General features: G+C 42.7%; 1 protein-coding gene across 21 annotated transcripts in view; it reads right to left on the reverse strand.

Moving 5' to 3' along the window:
• Positions 1-5204: 5204 nt before the first annotated feature.
• The window catches only part of ebf3a (EBF transcription factor 3a), a 94639-nt gene continuing 73738 nt past the window's right edge, over positions 5205-26105 (reverse strand). For 4 of the 21 annotated variants that reach the window (XM_048233118.1, XM_048233117.1, XM_048233120.1 and 1 more), the window contains exons 11-16: positions 17817-17905; positions 12855-12920; positions 11748-11925; positions 10882-11070; positions 9994-10083; positions 5205-7970 (exon numbers count right to left, since the gene is read on the reverse strand). In XM_048233118.1, the coding sequence (XP_048089075.1) occupies positions 7939-7970; positions 9994-10083; positions 10882-11070; positions 11748-11925; positions 12855-12920; positions 17817-17905 (644 nt within the window). In that variant the 3' untranslated portion in view covers positions 5205-7938. Of the gene's footprint in view, positions 7971-9993; positions 10192-10257; positions 10739-10869; positions 11071-11747; positions 11926-12854; positions 12921-17816; positions 17906-26105 lie in introns of those variants that run through there. The other 17 variants (XM_048233108.1, XM_048233107.1, XM_048233114.1 and 14 more) reach the window with 9 other exon arrangements.

Raw genomic sequence — 26105 nt, forward strand, 5'->3', positions numbered from 1 at the left:
GAAACATTTGGTATGTTTCTTTTGGAATGCATACAACAAATATTGAATTTGCCTCATTGTTTATCTCATAGAGTATCTGTCAAAGTATGTGTTTGACAAGCAATCGATTGCAATAAATCAGGAGCCCAACTGATTTACAGAACGATTGCAAAATTGATTCACCTAATGAATCATATCATCCCACCAATTATCCATGGAGCAAAATAACAACAATAGGTCACAGGAGATCCATCAACAATGTATTTTGAAGGACAGGCACGCACCCACACAAACACACACACACACGCACGCACACACGCACACACGCACACACACCAGGGGCGTAGCACAAGATCCTGTGCCCTATGCATATGGGTCCTTTTGGGCCCCCATAATAAATATAATAAAATATAGACTGTTCAGACTGTTCAAGGGCCCTCCTTGCCCTTGGGGCCCTAGTCATCAGTACTGGTTTTACCCCCAGTCCGACACCCCTGACACACACACGCACACATATACACATTATTTTATACATTCTATAAAACAGAGGATACAATGTGTTAAAATTAATAGAATGATTTAAGCTGGTTTAGATAGGCCTATGCTTGTTACTCATGATATACATCTTAATACATTTTCATGTTTTTAGAAAATGTTTTACCTAAGGTCATATTTTTTCCATGTTGCTTCTTACTTCTACCTGCTAATCTTATAGTCTATGATGAAAATGAAAAAACTGTAAGCACATGCACAAACAAGTTCCCCTAGTCCTGGTCTGGCACTTCAAAACTGTCATTCATGAGTCTACAAGGTTTTGTTTTGGTGGCTGTAAAAATGACAAGTCGCCTTGGTTAAGCTCAGAGCAGCAGAGGTGCTTCCATCATTTACTCTGACCGAATCACTCCACTTTGCACTGAACTTCAAACATGAATCAAATAATAGCATGATGAATACAGTGGTGTTCTACAGTCCATCCTGCTAAACTGCTGTTTGATGTTTACGAGCTGCCTGACGGCTGAATGAAGACATCAGGGTGGCTGCGTGTGAACGGCGGCCAGCACACTCGTTTTTTCTGTGTAAGAGCCTGCGTGTCGTCTCACAGCGATTAGGCCGCGTCCTGCCGAGCCTGTCTGCCCATTGACGCGCCGAACAACTGGTGTGTGGTTTCGGCGCGTCAGAAGGACAGTAGGAGTGAGGCGAGGTGCATTAGACATCCATAGAGATTGCCATGGATACAGACAGTTGGGACTGCAAAAACAAAGATTATGCCATGAAGCAGGAATGTGGGAGTAGCGATATCACTTGCCATAAAAAAAAAAAGTGGAACAGAAGCAAGGGGAAAAATGGTGAGTGAAATCAAAGCTATGCTGATGCAGGGAGCCATGTGTCATAGTGTAGCAGGCAAGGCTTGGCACAGTCAGACGACAGAGGAGAGGAGAGGCAGAAACGTACCACGCTGTTAGCTAACATGCCTGTGCTGAAGCTGAGTTTTCCTGTTCAGGGAAAACATTTGGGTCTTGTACAAAGCCACATAACAAATGTCAAATGCCACCAACATCTAACTCAGAAGTGCCTCAGTGCTGAGGCAGATTTTACTGCATTAACTTTATGACTGTTCTATGACTTTATGACTGATTCTTTGAAGCGAAAATGAAGGGGTTGGTGTTGCCCCTTAAAGAGTGCGAATGAATGCCATATCCTCTGGTCTCACAATTATTTTTAGGGCTTACTACATTTCAAAGGTCCGGCAACGGATTCAAGTTCTCTCTACATGAAATTAATCATTTTGTTCCCCTTTGGTGCAGCTAAACAGTATGTTACCAATATTGCTCTACTTTTTAACGTATCATCATAAGAACATTTTTAAATCTGTTTCAATAGAAAGAAAGCATTCACCAGTAGGCATATGATGTATGTCAATATGCACTATTCTTTGGGCCCTGATTGTTAACCCAAAAACAGATTAACATCTATTTTCTGTGCTGGGCTGAGCATGTACATCTATGCAGCCAAGTCAATCCTGCCAATGATGGCCTTCCTCTGGGAGACTACGAAGATGTGATTTACTGCTTGTTTAGTCTGATATTGAGGACGGCAGTCCTATGATATATAACCATGCATGAGGCAGTGCTCTGTCACATGCAGGCAACAGCAGAAGAAAAAAAAGATTTAGTCAATATCATCCTGCCTAACTCGGAGAGAGAACACAGCCTTGGCTGCAGAAATAATTGTCCTAATAATAATGACAACAGATGCTGCAGGCCAGCCTGGTCTGGCTTTGATTGCATGACCTTTTGACCTTTGACTTTATTTGAGAGTGCATTGCCCACGTTAAATGAACGGCTCTTTGGCTTCTCTGAGCTGGGGTTATGAAGGATTATTGACTTTGGTTTTATAAATATTTAATGCTTACATTAAAAAATATGGAACAGGACAGCCATTAGAGTTCAATAATAAAGAGGCTTTTTCTATGATTGAGTAAAGTGCTTGTTGGCGAGAGCCACTTGAAGAGAATCCTTTGAAAAGTGTTAGGACAGAGGATGGATAGTGGAGCCTCTCGTTCCATGTGCGTTTATTGGCTGTGAAGAAGAGGGTTTTTTTTTCTCCAGAGCAGCTGTCATTTTCAACATATGGTCTGGGCTTGGACTCACTGCACACTTATGACCTATGATACTGTAACCGTTCACCTTTCCAGCAGAAGGAGTCTGGATGCCCTAATGTGAGATGATATACCATGAAACTCAATATTGTAACAGAGTGTTCTGTTGTATTCTTGTTTGTTGAAACTACCTTGATAATGAACGTAATGTATTATGTGTGGTCAGCCTCAAGCCTGCAAAGAAAGAAGATCTGCAGCCACACACTGACACGCAAAGGGCCTTTACCACCTTCAGACAACACTGTATTGTGTGCATAGCATCCCACGCCTTTCAGAGCAAAGCCTTTCATTTCTTCAGTAGTGGCAGATATCTCATAAAAAACAGACCTGGATCTAAATAAGAAGTGACCTGAAATCAATTCCTAATCAGATGTGAGATTTTTTCATACCTTCGCTGATAAAGTTTTGATTTTCATTAAAGCAATTTATATCCAAGATAAAAGAAGTCCTTTAAGGTGGAAAAAGGTGGCATATTGTCTCACAGACCAAGACAGAAAGCTTTGGGTCTTTTGTATACTTTCCTCATTGTGTTAATTGTAAGGGACATAGATAGGCCTCCTGCTGTGTCTAACTCAGGTATATGCATGATTATCAGGCTGAAGATCGCGTCGAGAAGGCAAATAAGCACAAGGTCTCACATTCAAATGTTGCTCTCTGGCATATTGATGCTCCTGCTATCAGCAACCCTCATTATCTGTCGTCTGTGTGAAATCTATGGCAGCGGGTGGTGACATAATAAGAATCACACAGTGATGCTGCCCGTCTGCGTTCTCTTAATTGTCTAGGATGTGTGGGGGAAATGGTCTCAAACACTGCTGTCTTGATGAGAAATTGACATTTTCTGACCTGCTATCAATTCTGAGAGGCAGATAAGATATGTGGTTGTTTTAAGAGAGGGTAGGGCCTTCTTGTGTTTTTTAATCACTACAGTTGACCAGGTCATAGGTATGGATTTACCTCTGAATGGAAGACCTCTTATACCACTTGAACTTGGACAGGATAATTTTGTAAAGGTTAACCTTGTCCCTTCTCATTATTTGCTTATCCTAATGACTTATTTTGAAATTGTGAACTGCCTATAATGAAACACAATCGGATATATAAATGAACACACATAATTTATATAGATGTGTGGGTTGCAAATGAATCAGGAATGTAATGACTTTGAACCGCTTCAGAAATGCACAGTGAAACTATAATTAGACATGAAAACAGATATTGCATTCAAGATCAACTCTGGATGATGTAAAATCTTTTTTTTTGCAAATAATGTCTCTGGTGTTGTCTAAACTGATCAAATGACATTCTTGCTTATGGATTTCATGTTGGCGACAGACATTCTCCATTAAACTTACTATCAAACACATGCAATAAAGTTAGAGTGGGTTGATGTAGGTCTTCATCCATATAATTTACACATCATTTTACAGCAAACTAAACACACCATTGATTGATTCTGATACTGATACCGTCAGTATTTTTCTATGTTCTCTCAGAACTCTAATAAAATTCTCAAGGACAGGAATGACATAGTTCTCCTTGAGTGTCTGGCATTACCAAATGGTACATATGAATTAGCTAACCATATTTAGAGATTTAGTGTTTTTTTATACCGCTTTCATAAATACTTATGTGATGTTTTTCCAACTTTGATCCATCTCTGACAAGGAAAAAAGAGTAGAATATAAAATACTACCTTCCAAATCCAAAGGCAACTAGCATAAGTACAGAGTGAAAATGGCACTTGTTCTTTAGGGATCACTGAGTTGACCGTGGAGGCTATGCCCCAAGAGACAGAGATTCCTTCCAGGAATTCACAGAACCAGAAGATGAAAGCTCTGTGCCACGAGCCCACCCTAAAAACACCCGGCCCTTAAGTGTATGAACCAATGCCAAATCAAGGCCATTGTCAGTTGCATCACTCCACCATTTTGACCATACTGTGCTCATCTTCACCAGTTAAGACTCAAGCACACAACTAACATCACAGCAGTTTTTTTTGGCAGATAACCAGAGCTTATCAATGCAATGGTCTCTAAGGATTCTTGGTGAGTATCTTACTAAGAGGTTTCCTTGTTTTGCTATTGTTTTGCTATGATTTGTATTATATTGGGTGTACCTATTGAAGACACTCACGAAAGGTTCTTCAGGACTATTAAATAGTTTCTCTACATGGTAAGCTGCTGTCACAGTCTAGACATTACTGGGCTTCAACTGTGATTAGGCAAACATTACTAAAAAGCAAAATAATAGAACAAAAAGGATTCATGGACCTACTATGCTTGAATCCAGATACAATGCTCCTTGTATCTGTTTATCTATTATAATTTGTAATTTTATAGTATCTTGTTGGAGCAAGTAAGCCCCAGAGATTATACTATACAGTATGTGTCATCGCTGAAACAAACATGTTGGAAATATGAGATGACATGTATGTGCTTTTCATTCTAGTTCATCAATGCCTTGTTTCAAGACCTTTGTTTTCTATATTCATATAACCTGTATAAACACCAGCTAATTTAAATAATATTCAGGGAATCTAAATTAAGATAGCAGGGAGAGGTGGTTCACAGACAAGAAATACTTTAATTAAATATTGTGTAAAATGAACATCTTTATACAGTTAAATGTAAAAATGTGGACATAAATGAACAAAAAAACAACAAAAAATACATATGAAATAAAAATGCAGTTTCCCTTAAAGAAATGTTCTACCATTGAGTGAGCGCCTCTGACCGAGGGAAACAAAGCAGTGAGTGCGTGGACTAATTAGTGTAAAACACAAAAAAACACAGATTGCAGAAATGATGAAATTCACAAATGCACTTCATGTAACCTTGGGTTTCTTTCACTTTCAAGGTGACTTCTCAGGCTTCCCCACTTAGCCAAGCTTTGTTGAGCTATCACAAAGCAAATACATTGCACATTCATCACTTATTCCTTTCTACAGCTGCCCTTGCTTCCTTGTGGTAAAAGAAAAGAAAAACTTGTGCAGATTGCCAACAGGAAACTTCCCTTTTTAGTTTTAAAACAAAAATGCTGCAGTCACTGAACGTTACAACAGGAGATTTACAAAGTGTTACGTGCAAAAAAAAAAGGATGAAAAAAATGTGTGTGTCTCATCTGTAGATTTGGCACAACCAGAAGAAAAATATAATGGGGCAAGAAAATGCTGAGTTGTGTTTGGCTATGAAGCTACTATATATCATGGAACTGATATAAAACACCATGTATATAATATAGAACAGTTTAATTCTGGCGTTTGATCTGTGATATAAAAAATGTATCCTTTAGTCATTCGTCATTTTCATACTCTTCTGGGGTAGTACAGGGAAAAAAATCAAATTAATCAGGAAAATGACAAAAAAGCCAAAAGATGAGGGGTCACAATAATATTTTTTTATTTTAGTAAAAAATGTTTGTGCTTTTTACACCATTGATCATCTTAATGGAGTAATGATTGGCATTGTGGTTTCAGTTTGTTATTAAAACAGCAGAAACATTCCTCTCAGGACACTCGCCATTACGTTGTCAATCAAGAAACTTTCTGCAATATTTTAATAAACATTTGTGGCTAACTTATGGATCCGTTCAAGGCTAAAATATTTTTTTGTTCCCTGTAAACACAGTTTGGCTATGTGGCAAAGTTGTGGGTGGCAGGTAAAAATGACTTTTTACATTCTACAAAACAAAATTTACAACCACAAATTGAATCATCCCCCCTGGGGCTGCTGGACATGCACATTTTCTACTAATATTATTACAGCCATGTGTCACAAACAATTTATTTGACTATACAACAAACAGTTTTATTCCAAAAAGTATTTGTTTAGATAACTTAAAAATTAATATAAAAATAAACAATGGATTTGACTGTTCCTTGAAACATAAAATGAACAAACAAAAGGATGGAATTTTTGACGAAGTAACAAAATTTTTGAAATACAAATGAAATGTAGACATTGCAATCTATTGATACAAAAAAAGCAGATGTCGGCAATGGTTCTTGGCTTAACGCTCTGTGCTGCATCACAATATCAGGCCATGACAAACAATACATACAAGATCAAATAAAAGAATGGAAAGCAATATACAAAATTTCAAAGATAAATACAATATTTATAATTGATATGTTACAAAAAATCCCCTTAGTGACCGCAAGTGTTTATGTGAAAGTGTTGCAATGTATAAGACTATTTTACTCCTTACTGTTTTTGAAGGAATAAAACTCTGTACTAAATATTTAAGTGGATCTGGAAAAATTCAAGACAAGTGTATAAATATTTAGCTACAACTTTGGCAAAATCACAAAAGTCTACAATTGTATAACCACATACAAAACACATTAGGGAGTAAGGAGCTAGAAGTAAAAGGACAACTTTCTGGTACAAGAAACATAGACTTCACAGTAGCCTAAGAATGCAATAGTATACAGTGCTAGCAAAAAGTTGAAAAACATTGCAGATCACACTTGCTTAACAGGAAGCTCTAGCAGTGGAAGTATTTCTTTTTTCTTTTTTCTTTTTTAAACCAACAGATAGTAGCCTTTTGTCTCTGTTGATGTGCTTGTTGAAGGCAAGAGAAGAATTTTTGCAATATCAAAGTTACAATTTCTAACTACAATAAGTTACAAAGTCCATTTTAGATGAAGTAAGCATGATAAAATCTCCTCTGCCTGTCCCTCCCCCATTTACTTTTTCTTCATTTCATGTTAATGTTCTTTTTAAAAAAAAGAAAATCATATATTTATATTATTTCCAGTTTAATGGCTCTGCTGCATTGGCCCCCTTTTTTCTTACCACAAATCAATAAAGAACAAAAAAGAAAGAAAAGGGAAAATGAATTCACATTATAGAGATGCACACAGTTTGCACATCCTTTACAGAGAAACATTCTGAGGCATTTTAATCAGTGTTTTTCATCAAATGGTGCATCCACAAAGTTTCTCCCAACACATAGCAAGAACTAGACATAGCCAAGATCAAACCAGAAATGTTTTATACAAAATAGGCTTTTTTTCATTTTTTTCCTCTTCGACACTGAGAAATGTGAAAATATGACAAGAAATTCAGTCAACAAAATTAAATTGTTCATGACAAAGTTGCTTGCATGTCAATTTGTACTTGTTTGAATAAAATCTTTGAAACAAAGTCTTTTTCCCCTCTGAATAACAGAATTAGTTGTAGATTTTATCCGTGATTGATGATACAGATTCGACCAGAATCTTCTTTAATGTACTAAACATGTCCCCTGAAGCCCATCTGCGGAGACTGGTGCTTGGGATGGAGTGGAAGTGCAATTTACATGGGGGGGACCACCAGTCCAGACATTGCTGTTGAGGAAAAAGGGAAAAGAGAGAAAAGAAAACAAGGATGTTAGTGAAATACTTCTCCAGGCACCAAAGACAGCAAGAACAGGAAAGTATGTCAACTGCATTTCACTAAACACGCTGATGGATATGCCTAAGTGTTGTCAATGGAGGCCGAGGGTGTGTTTGAAACATGGTTGCTGTTAAAGGTAGGTTGGGGGTGGTTGTATGAAGGAGGGAGGAGGGGGTTGCGAGGTGTGCGCTTTTCCAACAAGACATGGAGGAAAGACTTCACTTTTAAAAGAGGAGCTTTCTGACATTTTCAGGAGAAAGCATCCTGCCTTTGCACATGTGTGATATTTCTCTTAGCGTTTTGTTAATGGCAAACAGGGGCCCAGACTCCCTGGAGGCCGTCCGTGCTGACAGCTGAGAAATAACACGGTCACTTCTGCTAACGTCAGATACGGACTCTCTGCTCGCCAGTCAAGGACCAGACACTTCTCAGGTTCCCCCAAATTGAAATCCTTGGCTTTTTTCCCCCTCCTCTTTCCCAGCACTGCTGGGAGCTAAATCAACGCTGAAATATTTGCATTCTCCTATTTGCTTTTGTGTTGTGCCCTGGCCCTAGATGACATTCCCTACGCATAAGACCCGGCCTAGGATGCGATCAAAGAGAGTGTGTGTGTGTGTGTGTGTGGGGGGGGGGTGGGGGTGGTTTCGAAGCTGCAGCCGAAGATGGATGTACTTGCCCACTCCACTCATTTTGACAATTAGGTATCTAGTGAGCTGCTCTGATTAAAAAATAATAATTTCATTGCTTTCAACTTATTTGTGGTGTCATGGTTCGAGTACTTTTAAGTTTGCATAAGCACTTGATGACATGGCATTCCTCATTAATTTCTGCAAACCACATATTAATAAGTGTATGCATGTAGCAGCATGAACTTTAATTTCCCAGTTCATTAGCTCTAACATTATTAATCTTGGATGCACACACTATGGCTAAAACATGTTTTCAAAGCAAACAAGTCGGCCTTGACATAGAGAAAATACAAGTGCTCTTACTGGCCTAAATAAGTCTTTAATTTGTTGAGCTATGCTGGCCTGCTGAGCGAACAATTTCAGACTCCTCTCTGCCTGGTATCATCTCATCAGACCAGTGCTTTCAAATACACTGGCACAGACACATTCCCCAGCATATCTCCCCGCATACTGCTGATTTTCAGATGCCTGGGTACAATATAGCACATGAAATCTTTATGCTCTTGGCCTTTTAATGGCATCATTTTAGTAACTACAGTGAAAAAACATGAATTTTTAATTGCGTACAATAGTCATTCCAAACCAGACGATCTTCAACGAGGAAGAGTGACTGCTTTCTAAGGGCCGTGAACAGGGTGATCTTTAATCCCTGGGACATTAAAATACCATCCAGGAGAGCTTGTCTGAGTTACACGAAGTCTATTCACTAAGGACCCAGACTAGGCACAGTGGGGTCAACCCACCGGGGGAGGAGTGGGGGGATTGTGAATTTTAATGTGGACAATGTTCAGTTTAGATTAGTTGTGGGAGAAGGACCCTGGCCTGTGCTATCAGGAGACACAATAGGACGACTAGAAGACCTCATGTTGTGTGTTTGTCAAAGATTAGCACATTCTGCTTGTGAATTTATTCTGGCCTTAATGTGAGATGCTGTTACTCCACTGTACCATACCAGTGAGAGTCAAAAGGAGGGGAAACCTCTAGAGGCTCTTAACTTCCCTTAATCATTAATGTAAGATAAATAAATCAATAAATAAACTCGCGCATGCACATGCACACATGCATACATGCATAATCTGTCCTTCCATCCATCCAAACACACATCCATCTCTTCAGCCAGTCATCCATCCACAAATACATAATTGATGGGAGCCAGCCATACAAGTGTAAACCAGGAATAGGCCCGTGTATGGTAGCTGTATTTGGGTGGATGGGGAGGGGTGTCAGAAATGATTTCCAGTGACCCAACAGGTGAGGCACTATAAAAGGAGGGAGGGCGGCTCACCTTGAAGTCCATTGCCATTTGCACTGGTGCAAGAAGGAGGTGGAGAGGCTTGGGGTCTGACAACAGGGGCAAAGGCGCTCTTTTGTTTCACTGCAGAGATGACATTGGCAGGTGAGAATGAGAAAATGCCGTGTGTACTGCTACAGTTTGAAGAGAGGCTGACCGAAGAGGCTGCCATGGTAGGGCTTGACGGCACTACTGCAATAAAGCAAAAATAGTCACCACTCAGAGAGCTGTTCACGGCATAGACGAATCAAAAAAGACTGATTTAGAATTGGTTCGGGCCTTGCCTCTTTTTCAAATCAAATATGGGAATGAGGAAGGAATTAGGGAAATGACCATGAATGCGCGGTGAAAAAATACTTGAATGATATGGGTTTTTGAGGGGGAAAAGAATCAAACTTTGCTCAGAATATGGATTGAAAAATAAAACTTTGGGGGAAAGTGCTGATGAATATGAGTTGAAATGTGGTGTGTAGTGTCCTGCCTTGGCCACTCTCTGGATAATAGGTTTTCCAATAGACTCTGACTATGGAAATTTGTGGGGATTTGTTGTGTCCACCTTATTGTTTCTCAGATTTGTCTAGTGGCCTACTCCATAAGTTGGACAGACTTTTTCTATTTGAATTGTTGTTTTTCATTTGTCATTGATTGGCTATTGGCTGTTTGTTATTTTATTGTTTGTTTGTTTTTTGAGGTCAAATTGTAAATGTCTTTGGGTGTTCAGCCTCCAGAGTCACCCCTCCTTTTATCCAGTAGCACACATTCACAACATAAAAAAACAAACAAAACAACAAAACACAAAAAAAATAGAGGAGTGTCAAAAACAACAAAGGCACCAGAGGTTTGGAGAGAAGTGGAAGGAGAGGGCATTACCTTGATACTTACTGCCGTAGGGGGAGTTGGCAGAGGAGCCGTTGAGGAATCCCGGTGAGCTGGGAACGCCCAGGTTGGGCATGCCCGCATTGCCGTAGCCGTTCATGCTGTTGCTTACTGTGTTGTAGTTGGACTGCTGCGGGGTGCTGCTGGGGACGTAGCCGCGGGGGGATACGCTGCTCGTGTTGCGGCTATAGCCCACTGTGGAGGAGAGGCGAGGGTTAACAGGACCGTGCCATACGCCAGGGGATGGAGTACAACTTGGGGCTCTGGTTTCCTCCACAGGTAGAAGCCTTCCTCTGTCCACAGATGCCAGTCTCTTTTATTCTCAGAGTGACACTTGTGCTTTACTATCTTCCCATGAATGCAATTGACAGCGGGACTTAACATTGTGTGTGTGTGTGTGTGTGTGTGTGTGTGTGTGTGTGTGTGTGTGTGTGTGTGTGTGTGTGTGTGTGTGTGTGTGTGTGTGTGTGTGTGTGTGTGGCTACACGTCTTAATAAGACACATAAAGGTGTGTGTCAAGGAGAGGGTTACACATGTGCGTATTCATGAGCCCGCGTGTGAGAAGGCAGCCATGATGATCGCCCCTGATCTTAGCAGTGGCAACAGAGAACAGATGTGAAGCTATTATCAGCGGTGGCACTGAGTGAATAGCAGGAGCGGTCACTCACTGCCAGGCATACAGGGAAGGTAGTGACAGTGTCAGGCAACCTCCTGGGAGATTAATTAGAGACAGCCAGGGAAGATAGAGCTGCAACAGGACGGCCAGGAAAAAAACTGCCCACATTGAGGGGCTGGCCAGGTAATACTTAAAGGTTAAAAGATAGATTAGTTGTTGTTTTGTGTGCAGCTTATCTTCACTCATGGCTACATACCCAGGTCATTACCCTGAGATGTCTCCGAGACATTGACTGCCAGTTGACTGCCGAAGGAGTTGACTCCCATCATGCCTCCGTGGGATGCGGTGTTGGCGAGCGAGGGGATCTGGTTGTGGTTGCGGGGGACGCTGTACAAGGCCTCTGCGATGTCGGCCGCCCTCTTCAGAATGATCTCCTGGAGACAGAAAAGGGAAACATTTGTTATGCTGGGCTCCTCATTGGTTTTCAACACAGGCGCACACACAACACACACACACACACACACAGATGGATGGCTTTCAATCCTTAACAGTGCCAGGATTTTAAAAGAGCACATTCTATTGAGTTTTTTGTGGGTATTTCCTTCAAATAGTCCATGAGTATTTTTTGGATCGACTATTTCCACAATCAGTCAGAGGAGAACAGAGATAACAAGGAGAAGGGTAAATGACATTTGAGCTCAAACACATCAAGCACACTTGACTAAACCCTGCATTGAGAACCATATGGTTCAGCTCCGCTTCAATACTGGTCAAAATTGAAGTAACAGGTTGATTCAATTGGATGTATCAAAGCTTCGTATCATATTTGAACAACACTGCTGGGTAAATTTGTTTGGGAATTTGCATTAGCAACCTTTTGGACACAGTTCAAGGTTATTCTTTCATTTAAATAGTTCTCTGTGTGTATATGTGTGTGTGTGTGTGTGCGTGCGTGCGTGCGTGCGTGCGTGCGTGTCTGTGTGTGTTTTATATGCGTTTTGACTGATTAACTCTGCTCTCAGATGTGTGTGCAGGAGCCAGGATTGGTGGTGAGAGGAGAAAGAGAGAGAGAGAGAGAGAGAGAGAGAGAGAGAGAGAGAGAGAGAGAGAGAGAGAGAGAGAAGAGAGAGAGCAATGACACCAACACTACAGTACAATGGCCCTGAGGCCTCTTTGAAATGTATGAAGATGAGCGCACCAGAGAAGAGAGCAGAGAAAACGCTGATTTAATTATGGAGAATGTACACAAAAAGCAAGCTCATTTGCATGTGGTTGCAGGGCGAGGGATATGTGTGTGTGTGTGTGTGTGTGTGTGTGTGTGTGTGTGTGTGTGTGTGTGTGTGTGTGTGTGCATGTGTGTTACCTGGTTGTTGTGGGGCATTCCGTACAGTGCCTCCACAAGGTCAGCAGCCCTCTTCAGCAGCACCTCCTAAAAGAGACATGAGAGAGAGAGTATGCAATGAATCATACAGCACCAGCACTGCCATTGTGGTGAGCTTCATTTACCTTCCTTGGCAGCTAAAGCCAATTACATAGGGCTACCTTTCATTTTTATTTTTTGTAAGCTTTATACTGTATATAATAATAAGAAGAAGAATACAAATTATTATTATTATTATAAATAAAAATAAAAATGCATTTAACACATTACACATTAGTTACATTCAAGAGCAGATATGAACCTGAAGTGGTTTCAGTACTTTTCAACCTTAGAGCTAAATCAGTAAAAAAAAAAAAAACGTCCATTTTAATGTCGCCTTGTGGGTATTAAACAAACAAACACGCCGTGGAGATATGAAAGGCACAGGCCCTGCATTTGGCTGCTAATTCCTAGCACTTTAGTGGCAAAGAACAATGAGTAATTTTCCATATCTTAATTAAACTGGCAGAGTCCTTTAAGACAACATCTCACCCCTAATTCATGCCCCAAATTTGCGGGAGAGTTCAATGCTCATTCCTCTTTCTTCTGAACAATAAAGTGAATTAGCTCGGGTTAATCTAGTTCTTTCATAATGACATTAGGAAATTTTTCAATTAACCTCTTTCACTGCCTGTTGTAAAGGACTTCATAAATGACTTCCCATCCAGCGCAGGCTGAGTGCCTGTGCCCTGGGACACGGATGCACACAATTTTGTTCTTATCCATGTCTGCATGCCTCCCCCTACTTATACAACAACATGGATTAACTTGCCGCTTAGCTTCCTTCAAAAATTAGGACGGGTCTGCCAACAGCCCTGTTCCAGTGCTGTGTTTTTCTGCCAGATTTTTTGGCTGGTTTGCCATTTTTTTCCCCATTTTCCCCATCCCTACTCAAATAAGACCACAGAAACCTCTTTGGAGTGTCTCCTCTTTTAAGGATTAGTGTCACCAAAACAACATCTCTCCAGACTCTCCCCAATGACCACTCACTTCTATGAATGATCTGAACACAGAGGCAAAGAATACATTTGGAGAGGAGCTCATTCCTTTCATTTCCCCACACTGATAACTTCATATTTTGCCACGCCATTTTTATCACTGTAACATTTTTTGATTTGATAAGACTGTAATTGGGCATTTTGTTACATCCTCTATACTAGCTTATTGCTGATATTAGGTGAAATCTGTCATTTCAAACACATTTTCCTGGCTTTCCTGGAGAGAGCCGCATCCGTGCATGAGGCCTCCTGATCATGGCTGAATGCGCAGTTCATTCCCAACTCTATCCACCATCTTGGATCCTTTATTTATCAAGATTAATCGCAGAAGGCTTCGGCTTCTTACACGCGCCATACGTTTACAGGAAAGCGCCATCTAATCTGGAGGAGTTGCCGGCTGGATGGCTCTTAAAACGGTCATTTACCTCTGAAATTGGTGTCTATGCTTGATGTTGCATGCATCTATTTTGCATACAAATAAAGAATTACACTTGTCAGGAGGCAGGTACAATCAATGAAAGGCACAGCTGTCTTAATCTGGTCTCATCAGCTGGGGCCGCTCTCCCTGAGTAAGATGGAGTGTTTTCCTGGGCTGCTAATAATTACTCATAATCTTTTCCGTCATATCGCAACACTTTTTACATGCCTCCCAATTTTAAGCAACGATTACGACAATTAAGATTGCCACGTTCACAAAGCCGTTCTTCATCTCCAGTGCCCTCCTCGTCCATATGGTACTTGGCAAGCGAAACCATAAGGATAGTTTAAGAAAATTACGTCGCCTCTCATCCTTAATCTGTCATTTACCGTGAGGTGTCTTAACTAATGAACCGATTTGCCAGGCTGCGCTTAAGTGGTGGTCTAGTTGTGTCAGGAGAAGTCGTAAGACGTAACCCAATCAGTCAAGGGTGTTCTGAATGAGTTTGTTTTGTTCCAGCCTCCACCTCTCAGGCAGTGCGGCTCACGCTGTGAATATGATTAGCCCGAATGGTGTTCGAGGAGCATTTCAATGTAAATTTCTGAGTCACGATGATAAGTGTAATTGACTCTCGTTTTTTTTTCTTTTTTTTTTTCACAGGGACATAACAGACTCCAGGTTAAACGGAAACGATTAAAGCTCAAAACGAATCCAGGCACTCGTTTCATGACAAATGGGCAGAGGTATTATTACAAGTGTTCATTGTTATGCCCATGGTCGACAACCATTTAAACAGGTCTTATCATTGCCTCTGCCTCTCCTCAATATTTTGAGTGGTATATATTATCACAGTTAAAGAAGGTAACCAAGGTGATGTGGCTTCAGGTGCTGATGTCATTATAAAACTGTAAAGCAATTATTCTGTTAGTTCTTGCCTGGGGTTATGAATACATTGAGAAGTGTGGGGCCAATAGATGTAGCTACTTCAAAAAGCAGGGAAAAGAAGATGAATTTTAATGCATGGGTAATTGCTCAACATGAATGCATTTCTAATACATTTTCTTGTATATTAGATTGAAAAGGAAGTGGAATAGATCTGTGTTTGCAAGGTGAAACAAGGGGAAATGGGATGGGGGATTGGGTGCAATTAATTCCCCCTGTAAAAAAGCCAGGTTCCCACTATATGATTTGCTATGAAGATTATTTGATAGAGCATAAGTGAATGTATGAGGACTGATCAGATTCTCATTTCACTGTTTGCTCCCATAGCTGATGTCGGAGAATGGATAACATTGTTTTCAAATAACATCTAAAAAGAGTGAGGATTCTCCAGTCCCATTTGCAATCTTCTTCCTTATCACCTGAGCAACTCCAGTTATTGCCTTTATTTCCAGGCAGGATATTTGTATATAAATGTGTTCATTTACGCCCCTCCCCTCGGATCAGCCCATAAATCTGGACGTTATCTAAAATTAGGATGGCAAACTTCAATTCGGGAGGAAGTTTCTGCATGCATGCATGTATGTAGCTGCAACATTATTAGTGTCCAAAGCAATACAAGCACACCATATTGGCTTTCTGTCCCACCACAATTACCCATCAAACCCTACACATTACGGATCTCATGAAAAAAAAAAAACAGAAGAGGGTAGAGCATGGGGGAGGAAAATGTTCCACAAATCAATATTGTGGTAGTATTATCCAGTGCAGGGAGAAGCCGTAGAGCGTGGGTCAGTCCCCAGCCTTTGCCTGGCTGACTAATACACACTTTACATTCTCCCGCCCCTTCCACCAAAGCCTTTACCCGAAACCCTTATTACAGCCTCCTCGCCTTTCCTCGCCACGTCTGCCGCTGATGTTACTTTATTCCATTTCTCCGCTCATTCAAAATATATGTAAGGGTCAATTGCAGCTTTGCGCGAAGCGTGCTCTGACCCCGCTCGACGGCTGACTTAACAATGATGAATGACTTGGCACTTTCATTTACATGCCGCTGAACTCTACATTTGGGTCCATTAGAAGGCAAAATCAAATATTTATGTTGTTTATTGGAACTGCTAGATTCCATCTCTTTCCTGGGATCGCCTTCTGTGAAGTCTCAATGGTGAGGTTTCACCTGAATTAAGAGGGGAGGAGAAAGGCTCCCGTCTTGGTGCACAAGGGTGAGCAAGCTGGGGGCTTTTTTTTGTGATGCATTTCCTGAATTGCTTCGCTAACAGAGATTGCTTTTGTTAGCCTCTTTTCTCCCAAAATAATGCTCTATTATCAGCACATTTTATACGTTCTCTGGTGCTTACAAAAAGAGATCAGGAAAGCCTGAGAGAGAGAACAAGATCTGCACAAAAAGAGGCAGCCGGGGTAGGCTTTTTCCTTTATTGGTAATAGATAGTTTGAAGCATTTACTGAAACAAGATTTTCTGTCCAGATATTGCTCTCCGCAGAGAGGAAAAAAGCCAGATGTAATTGAAACACATCATGTAGTGAGCACTGACGCCGTTGAGGGGTTTTTAGTTTAGCCCATGTCAGTGAGAGTCGGCTGTGTAAAAGCGCCTGCATTTCAAAGTGCTCATTGGGAGTTAATAATATAGCATGGGCACACACTGAGTTCTAATAGATATTTATATTATATCTGTTATTAGACCTCTGAGGTGGTCAGCTCTCACTGAGCACCCGGGATCTGAGTGCAGAATAATAATCTCTTAACGTATTATTAAGAAAGCCCAGAGCTCTGCATGTCTCAAATGGGAAATTAGCAGGTTTTCTATTAGCAAGGGTGCGAGTCATAGATTGTATCAAAGGGAAATGGGAAAAAAAGACAGAATCAAAGAAAGGGCCAAAAAATGATTCGCGTGGCTTTTCTTTTATGCCACACATCAAAACAACAGGCCTGTGATATGTGTCACCCACATGGGAACTGGAGGCAAACGGCTTCTTTGTGGAATTCAAATGAAAACGGGCCCTGCAGATATTAATGTGTGGACTTCATTTATTAACCCGCTAAGACAAGGACTTATAACAGAAAGCTTTGTCAACAAAAGATTAAACTGGATCTAGCTTTGGAAAATGAAAGGAAAACAAGAGTGGAATAATCACAGATCAGAGAGGGCCCCGCTTAGATTACAATCACCACAGCTTACTGGAGTGGAAAAATGTTTAATTGAACTATTTCGCCACAGCAAAAGTTTGAGCTGCTCTCCCTGAATCCAAACACATTGGTCTAGGCTGCCGAAGCTGTTTGTGTATGTGTGATTGCGTATGTGTGTGTGTGTGTGTGTGTGTGTCTTTGTGTATGTGTTTTGCACTATTGTCTTTGAGGGACTGCATAGTGATGACTTGCCAACAGAGATTGCATGCACTAACTGAATTGCGTTGAATATTTTCTCTTCATAGGCACATTTTTATGATAAATAGGAATGTTTCCCCTCCCCAGACATATACAAATACAAACACAGAAACACACACAACCACACACACACACAGTCCACTGACCTTCGGTAACCTCTCCGGATCACCTGGATGTCTTGGAATGACCTTCTGCAGCCTCTGGAATCCGTAGTCGATAGTGGGCTCATTCAAAGCTAAAGCACAAAACAGGGAGAGGATTGGTTAGGGTCGAAGCAAACAGAGCTCCCTCTCATTGCCATGCAGCCTTTTGTGTGTCTTTGTTCTGCAAAACATCATCACAGTACCTACCTCAGAATTTATGCACATTTCAAAGTATTTTATACATTTGGTGAGCCTGCTAGCCCATTTGCACAAGCACTGAACACACTGCCATGACAGAGTGTTTGTTTTACTGTGGATAATATCCCAGAATGCCAGAAAAAAGAGGGTAAAAACCAATGTGTATGTAAAAACATTTTTTCTCTCTCTCTCACTCACTCTCCCACTTCAGTTATTTGGAATGATACACACAATAATTGATCAAATAAATTCTAAGGGTTGGTCAATACATTATGAATGAAGCAGCCACTGAGCACGATGGCTCGGTACACACAGCAATCATGCCTGTCAGCCAGTGATGTCTGCATCAAGAAGCAATCTCTGTACACTTACACGATTTATGGCGAAGTGGCAATGATGACATATGTCTGGCTATTGCCAACCACAGATTTATCCCCGGCTCCTTTTTTTCCTCCTCGGGAATATTGCCTGAGTGCAAACTAGGCAGGAGGAGCACTTAATCTTGCAAAGCTTTAATAATCTGTGAATGGCTGACTACAAACTGATGTAGGGCACTATCATTCTACAGCTGCACTGAGGTGGCCTCATGAAATTGCAGGCCACAAATAGTAATTAATCTTTTTTGCCTTCTCTCCTTTCTCTCTTTTTCTCACTCACTCTCTCTCTCTCTGCCTCTTTCTTTTCTCCGTACTTCTCTTCACACGCCCAGCCCCCTCCCTCTCAGATTGTAATTTTGAGTATGAACGGGGCGGCCTCATAAATCAGGCCCTGTGCGCCGCGCGCGCCCACTACATGAATCATAATCCCAACTCCGACGGACTGCACACATTGTGTTTAACAAGCTTTAGAGGGAGTCGTGGAGGTCTATTACCAGCAACCCTCCTAAACCCCCTCCTCCCCAAACACAAAAAAACAAAAGGGCCACTGTGGGCCCCTGAGGCCCCTAGAGGAAGATGTGGGGACAAGAGGGAGCCACAGCAGTGAGCGGCAGCAGCAAAACACTGATGAGGCAGTGCTTGTGCTGGATGTAGATATCATTCTCAGCACAAGTGGCTGTGCACGGAGTGTGGTAAGTGCTGCAAGCTCCATAAATCAATGTTGGTGATGGTGGTAGTAGTAGTGGTGGTGGGGGTGGTGGTGTGTTTTTCCCCTCCTTCTCCCTGTTTTGAGGCTAATAAGAACTGCCTCTCTCTGCTCATTACTTAGCCTGCAATTTGAGTCCATCACTCATTATTCAGCATGTGATTTAGTGATTAACACCATCCAGCTCAGTGACTATGTTGAAAGCAAGCAAACATGAAGGGGTGATGGAAGGCAGGCAGCCAGCCATGGCCACTCAAGAGGCTGAGAGAGAAAGAGATGGAGAGAGGTGGAGATAGAGAGATAGATGGAGATGGAGAGATAGGACTGAGAGAGATGAAATGGGGAAGGGGGCAGGAGTTAGGGAGACGGGACATAATACCAGACAGTGCTAACTTCCTCAAAAATAATTGGTTGACTTTATGATGAAGTGGCACAATTATGGGAGGGGTTGAGGAGCGGGAGGGAGGGGTTGGCGCGGGGACTGATCAATGTGTCGGTGCGGTGTGGCTCGGCGCCGGCGGTCGGCTGAGGGACGCGTGGCAGTGTACGGCGACAGCCGTCTGACAGGCCTGATGCAGTTTGACGTGCCATCATGCATCCAGGAAAGACAAAGAGCCAACGCCGGCATGTGGAGTAAGACGTCCTCTTGTTAATAAAGCATTGATCCTTCCTCCGTATTGATTTTACATGACATGGCTTTCACAGGAATGTAGGAGAGTCTCTCTCTCTATCTTCCCCCTTCCTCTCCTCTCCTCTCTCTTTCTCTCCCACACACACGTTCTCTCTCTCTCTCTCCGTCTCTCCCTCCCTTTACTTACACACAGGGAAGGTAAAGGTGGACAGACGGCCGTTGCTTTTTTGCACCGACTCTGTGATGTAAATTCTCTATGTGTAAAACCACTTCATAATCAGCACATTAATCATCTCAGCCTGTCACCATTGTCTTTTGGGACAATTTGTCATGTCTGTGGCCTGGGCCTACACAAATGTGTCAGATGGCGCAATGTGGAGCATTGGGAATGTAAGAGTGTAAGAGTGTAAGAGTGTGTGTGTGTGTGTGTGTGTGTGTGTGTGGTGTGTGGGTGTGTGAGAGAGTATGTGTCTGTGAGAGGGGTAGATGAGGTAGTCCCTTCCAGGTCCTTAGGTATAGAGAGGTTATTGGGAAGATAAGAAGGTGCCTTTGAGACACATGCACACACACATGACCACACAAATAAATAACCCCCACGCACATCATACACATAAACAAACAAACAAACACACACACACACTTGCCCACTCCCAGGCTGAGGAGCAACATGTTGCTTTCTCATCTGTTAGCGAGAGGCTGATCATTAAAAGGCCTCTGGCTTGATAAATTTTGCCTGATGGAACTCGGTCAGAGCGAGATAAATGCTCATCGGCTATTGATTTCATGCTAATGTGCGAAAAGAGGTCACAGAAACCTTCATTAGCACTGAGCGTACACTCCAGACTTCTGATAGCAGGACTCCCTCACTTGCAGTACAAAGACACACCAGCACCGTCTGTCACAAGCCCAATGCTCCCTCCACGGCTAATAACGGCTCTAATGAATGGAGAAATGAGACTTAGTGCTCGCACTTTATAAATCTCGTGCCATCATTCGGAGGAAGCGCACGTTACAGACCCTCTCTTTTTTTTTTTTTTTTGTGTTACCACTCTGGTTCTTTTGAAGATTATCACGTTCGAACGGCAGTGTGAGGTCTCCATCACTTTTTATCATTTAGCCTAATTGCATTTGCACGGCCAGCATGGCAGTGGTCCATGTAGGAACGCAGCCCTTTTGACTCGCCATCGCCGCTAATGTCTGTGAACATTCAAAGTGCCAACATATTTGCATTCAGGAATTACAATGAAATTGCCAATCTCTTTGTATTAGGGGGAGCAGTGACAAGTGCTTGAGAGGAGAAAGAGGGGGTGGGAGGCTGGGTTGAGGGAGAGAGAATGAGAGAGACATAGGGAGGGAGAGAGAGAAAGAGAGAGGGAGAGAGAGAGGGAGAGAGAGGGAGAGAGAGGAGTGTAAAGGAAGAAAAGCCCTTTGAGAGGATAATTCTGAGATGATATGAGGGGGAGTGTCGGGGGTTGACACAGGAGTAAGTGACCCACTCTCCTTGCCTGGCTGTGCCTATCTCCTATTCTTTCCACTAGCAGCTGGGAAATATGCACAACAGATTGAGTAATAACAGTCTAAATCCACCCAGAGTCCCCCATACCCCACCCACCTACACACCCACCCAGCCCTGCCCTGCCCTGCTCTCAGCCTGGGACGCAAAGAGATTCACCCCTCCTTTCCCCTTTTCTCTCTATCTCTATTACCCTACCGTATGGACAGAAACATAAAACCCTTCCAACACACACACACACACACACACACTCATAAATACACACTCAAGTACACATGCAGTCTCCTTCTCACCTCCCTCCCTCAATCTCAGTCTTGCTCACATGCACACGCACGCACACACGCACACACACGCACACACACACACACAGAACGAGAGCACATAAATCCTGGAATTCCAGGGCTCCCGTGGAAGCGGGTAGTGGCTGCTGGCACTTCCTCGTGGCCCCTGCGCTGGGCCCCGTCTGAGCCTTCCTCCTGGCCCCGGCCCCCGGCTAATCAATACCACTTTCCTGTTTTAGAAGCGCCTAATTATGAGGTGGAGAGATTGTCTGACCTTTCACCTGCCGCGCATTACTTTGCTGATATTAAGATAAATTGCCCGATTTTGGGTAAACATATGCTGCAATTCAAACTGTCAGCACCGGTTTGCTCAGGGATAATTTGTATTGATCCCCCGGCTTCTTCCCAATTTTGCTTACTGACCTCATGGATAATTAGAGAGGGAGACCACTGTGAACTGGTCGCCAGACTACAACCCAGCAAGTGCTTCAGGGCAACAAAGAAAAGAGATGGAGGGGGAATGTGTGCATGTGTGAGTGCATGTGTATGTGTGTGTGTGTGTGTGTGTGTGTGTGTGTGTGCGCATGTCGTATGTCTGTGTGTTATGGTAATATGTCTCTCCTCATGTTTGGAGGCCTGGCATCTGTCCGCGTCCGGCTGTTTTGTTTGGGACGTCATTCGTCATTCGTTTGTGTTTGTTTGTTTTATCCTGTGTCCAGAGTGGTTCCACACCATGAAGCACAGCCTTCCAGCAGAACCGCGCGTCTGTCTCTATGTGTATGTGTGTACAAGTGTGTGTGTGTGTGTGTGTGTATGTATGTGTGTGTGTGTGTGTGTGCGCGCATGTGAAATCAAATTAAGAGCATCTCTCTCCGAAGGACTGTGATGAATTATGTAGGCCTTTCATAAAGGGGGAAATGTGCTTGCTAATGAGCTAGCATGCTTTCGCTTCATCCTGCACCATAAATGACAGGAAAGGGAGAACAGAACGCAAGAGAGATGGAGGGAGAGAGAGAGAGAGAGAGGGAGGGAGGGAGGGGGAGGGATAGAGAGAGAAGAAAAAACAAAGAAAAGTGGAGAAGTCACCGGTCCCTGCAGGCTGACAAATCTCAAGCTGAAGTGAGGAGAGCAGCTCTGGGGTCATTATGTCTAGTTACTCTTGCCACACCTCATTTAGAATGGAGGATGCATGGGAATGATCAGATGCCTAAAACATGTTGAGGTTGGTGTATTTGTATGTGTGTGTGCGCAGTACCTACAGAGGCACATGTGAGAGTAAGTGTGGTGGCACAGGTGTGTGTGCTGGTGTGTGCTGGTGTGTGTGTGTGTATGTTTGACAAAGAGTGAAGGTGAGTGGGTGAGAGAACTAGATGTAGATGTTCATGTGTGTGTGTGTGGGAGGTGCGGGGAGCGTGTGTGTGTGTGTGTGTGTGTGTGCGTGTGTGTGTCTGCTTCCTCATGTGTGTCAAGATGGATGCTTTGACCTTGTTCTCACAGATCCTACATTGTCATTCTTCAAAGCTGACACTCTATACAGTACAAGATGGTTGGCAGTGACAAGCTTTTATTTCACAACAAGAGAGGCTTGCCATGATGATAGCAGTCAACTAGGAAGAAGTGGTTTTAAACAGCTGAACTCATAATGAGCTTTTTTGAATCCACGCTGGAATCTGCCAAGTATATGATAAACAACTATAATATTTTATAGGTTTTCATATGTGGGGGGAAAAACAGGAATGTTAATTCCTTTCCTAGCTAATATATGGGTATATATGGGTGTGGCAGGAACCTTCGCAAGAAAATCTCAAAAAGTCACAATTATTTTTTTGCGGGGAGCATGCGAGACAGGACAGGCGTGTGACATGCTCTTCCCTGCACCGATTCTGATGACTTAACACACTTTGTCAGCTTTTTCCTCCCGCGCGCTGCACTGCGCACGCCATTAATGTATTCCTCGCCCAAGACTCATTTGCTTCCATCCATTTCCTCCACTGAGGGGGAGTCTAAAAGACCATCATGTGCCCCAATCTGACACCTTGCGAGGGGGAGCCGGCTGAGTGCCGACGTCGGGCCCATGTCAAAACGCGCCGGTGGCTCGGTGCTTGCCACACACAGAGCCTCAGCCTCAGCCCCAGCCAGAGCCTGGCACTCGGAAAGAGGCAGAGGGCGATAATTGGGTTTGAGGATGCTAAAATGGAGGGTAAAATACTGCGAGGAACTACACGCCCCTGTAAATGCACACACACACTTTAATGTTTGGGGTGGAGAGAGGGAGGGAGGTGGAGGGGGGGTTGAGGAAAAAAAAAGAAAAGAAAACACACATACATACACACACACACAGAATTAACATTCCACACTACCATTACTGGTCATTATGATAAGTCTGTATCTCTGAGTGAGATAATAGCTAGCTTTATTACGGCTGCTTGCTATTACTTTGTCTAATTATACTTAACTGCTTGGAGCTTATCAGTGCTCCACCTACGCTATCAAGGGTTGCCCCCCTCCCCCCTCCTCCCATGCTTTTTTCTCCTCCAAACACAAATCAAGGAGCAAGGGGGGATTGAGAGAGAAAAGGAGGAGAAAGAGAACAGTGAAAACTTTATTTAGTTTCGGTGGCAAATAGAGACTGGGACGGTCCTGTGCGGATAAGTGAGACTACTGAGAAAGAGACAGAAAGGGGAGGTAGAAAGAAAGAAAGAAAGAAAGAGAAGAAAAAAGTCCTCTGGGGAGAGGCGAGGCCATTAAAAAAACAAGAGGACACTTCTCGTTTGCCATGGCCGTTTCTGTGCACACACAAAAACATGGACGGGAAGTGTCTTTTAACACCGACAAGCCATTGTTTCAGCTGCTGCAGAAAAAGGGGTGGGGGTGGGGGGCACTGAAAAGGAGTGAGAACGATGGAGGGAGGGAGCGAAGGAGGAAAGAGGGGAAACCAAGGGGGCTGGTTCAATTTAGTCCAATTTTTCCTCCTGACAGAAAAAGCCTGACTGCCATAATAAAAACAGGAAGAGATTCATTTGGTTCCCCTTGCCAGCTGCTGGATTCGTCTATAAATGAGTTCCATTTTCATTTAAATAATGATCATCTTCCTGCAACTTCCCAATCATGCGTTTGTAATAATTCAGTTAGTCTCCTTCACCGAAAAACAGACCACCATCATAATTACAATTTCTTTGAGCAGGCCTGAAATATAATCCGTGCCAAGCAGAGGGGCATTTGTTATTGTCAAGCCCAACTGAGACGTAGGCCTGCTCTGGAGAGGACAGGACAGAGGAGAACAAAACGTAAGCAGAAGACAAACACAGGGGCTGCTGGCATCCCCCTCTGTGCGCGCACACACACACACACACACACACACACACACACACTTACCCACACACACACACACCCTGTGCCAAGGAGGCGACGCAGTGGATGGAACCACTACTGCTTGTAAGGTGTAAAAATTAAATAAAGTGGAATCAAATTGTTCAATACAGAAACATTCCTCTAGAGGGTGTTGGTGATTTCAGTGACAAAGTGCTATTTGCTGACAAGTCCTTAACACATTAACCAGCCGAACCTGAGGAGGGAAATGTCAATAGCAATTATATCACCTTGAAGTTATTAAATGCCCCTGTGATGGGTAACTAGGTGAACCTGACCAGGTGATAAAGACCACTGAGATGAAATGATTTTGCTCTTAGAGGTACCTGACCGCCTGGTGCTTTCACAGATAGCTTTTCAAGGTGATAAAAGGGTACCTGCAGCATTACATGAAGGGAACAAGACGACAGGGGGGAAAGAAATGGATGAAATTAGCTGCTGGCTAAATGATTTTGTCCCATTACTGTCCTTTGAATTTATACCCCGGGAAAAAAAGAGAAAATAAAAAGGTTTTTCTGAAGTTTAGAGATGTGTTTCAAGGGCTCGAGCTCTTGTGAGCGAATGTACCCTTCGACATGGTACTAACTTCTTCATTTTATTGCCAGCTGTCTCCTAGGAAGCCATTTCATCTCAAAGAAATTCAGATACCCCGGAAATTAAAATTTCAAAGATCTGCGGTGGGGAAAAAAATCAATGGTGACAGATCAATGCTCATAGAAATTTCATGAACTTTGAACCGATACAGGCATGATGATGAGAAGGCGGTTTGAATTCCAGACGGGAGATTGTTCCTGCCACAGATAAAGTGTTGCCAACAGGGCCGGAGTGATGGACACTCGCGCAGCAAGAGCTTGCACGTTCATATTTTATTTCTGACAGAAATTCAAGTCTATTTCTGTAACAAGGCAGACTAAAAAAGCCCACCTCCCCCCACTGCCTCCGATCCTTCCCCGAGGAGCCCACTGTGGTCAGGCTTGCCTCAGAGCCACTACCACACAGGAGCTAGCCCCTGCTAGCACTCCTAACAGCTGGCTGATATCAAATCAAATTGGTTCCCTTCGCAGCCGATCGCAGGTGCAAATTAATATTGTAAAATGAAGATCAATACATGGACCGGGCAAAAATCAATGGCAGCTAAATTATTGCTACGTTTTCCTCCTCATTCAAGATGAGTTGTGTTTTCCTTTCAACGTCAATACTTTGTAGCTTTTCTCATT

This window comes from Alosa alosa, chromosome 22 (assembly GCF_017589495.1).
Source record: "Alosa alosa isolate M-15738 ecotype Scorff River chromosome 22, AALO_Geno_1.1, whole genome shotgun sequence".
Lineage (NCBI taxonomy): Eukaryota > Metazoa > Chordata > Actinopteri > Clupeiformes > Clupeidae > Alosa > Alosa alosa.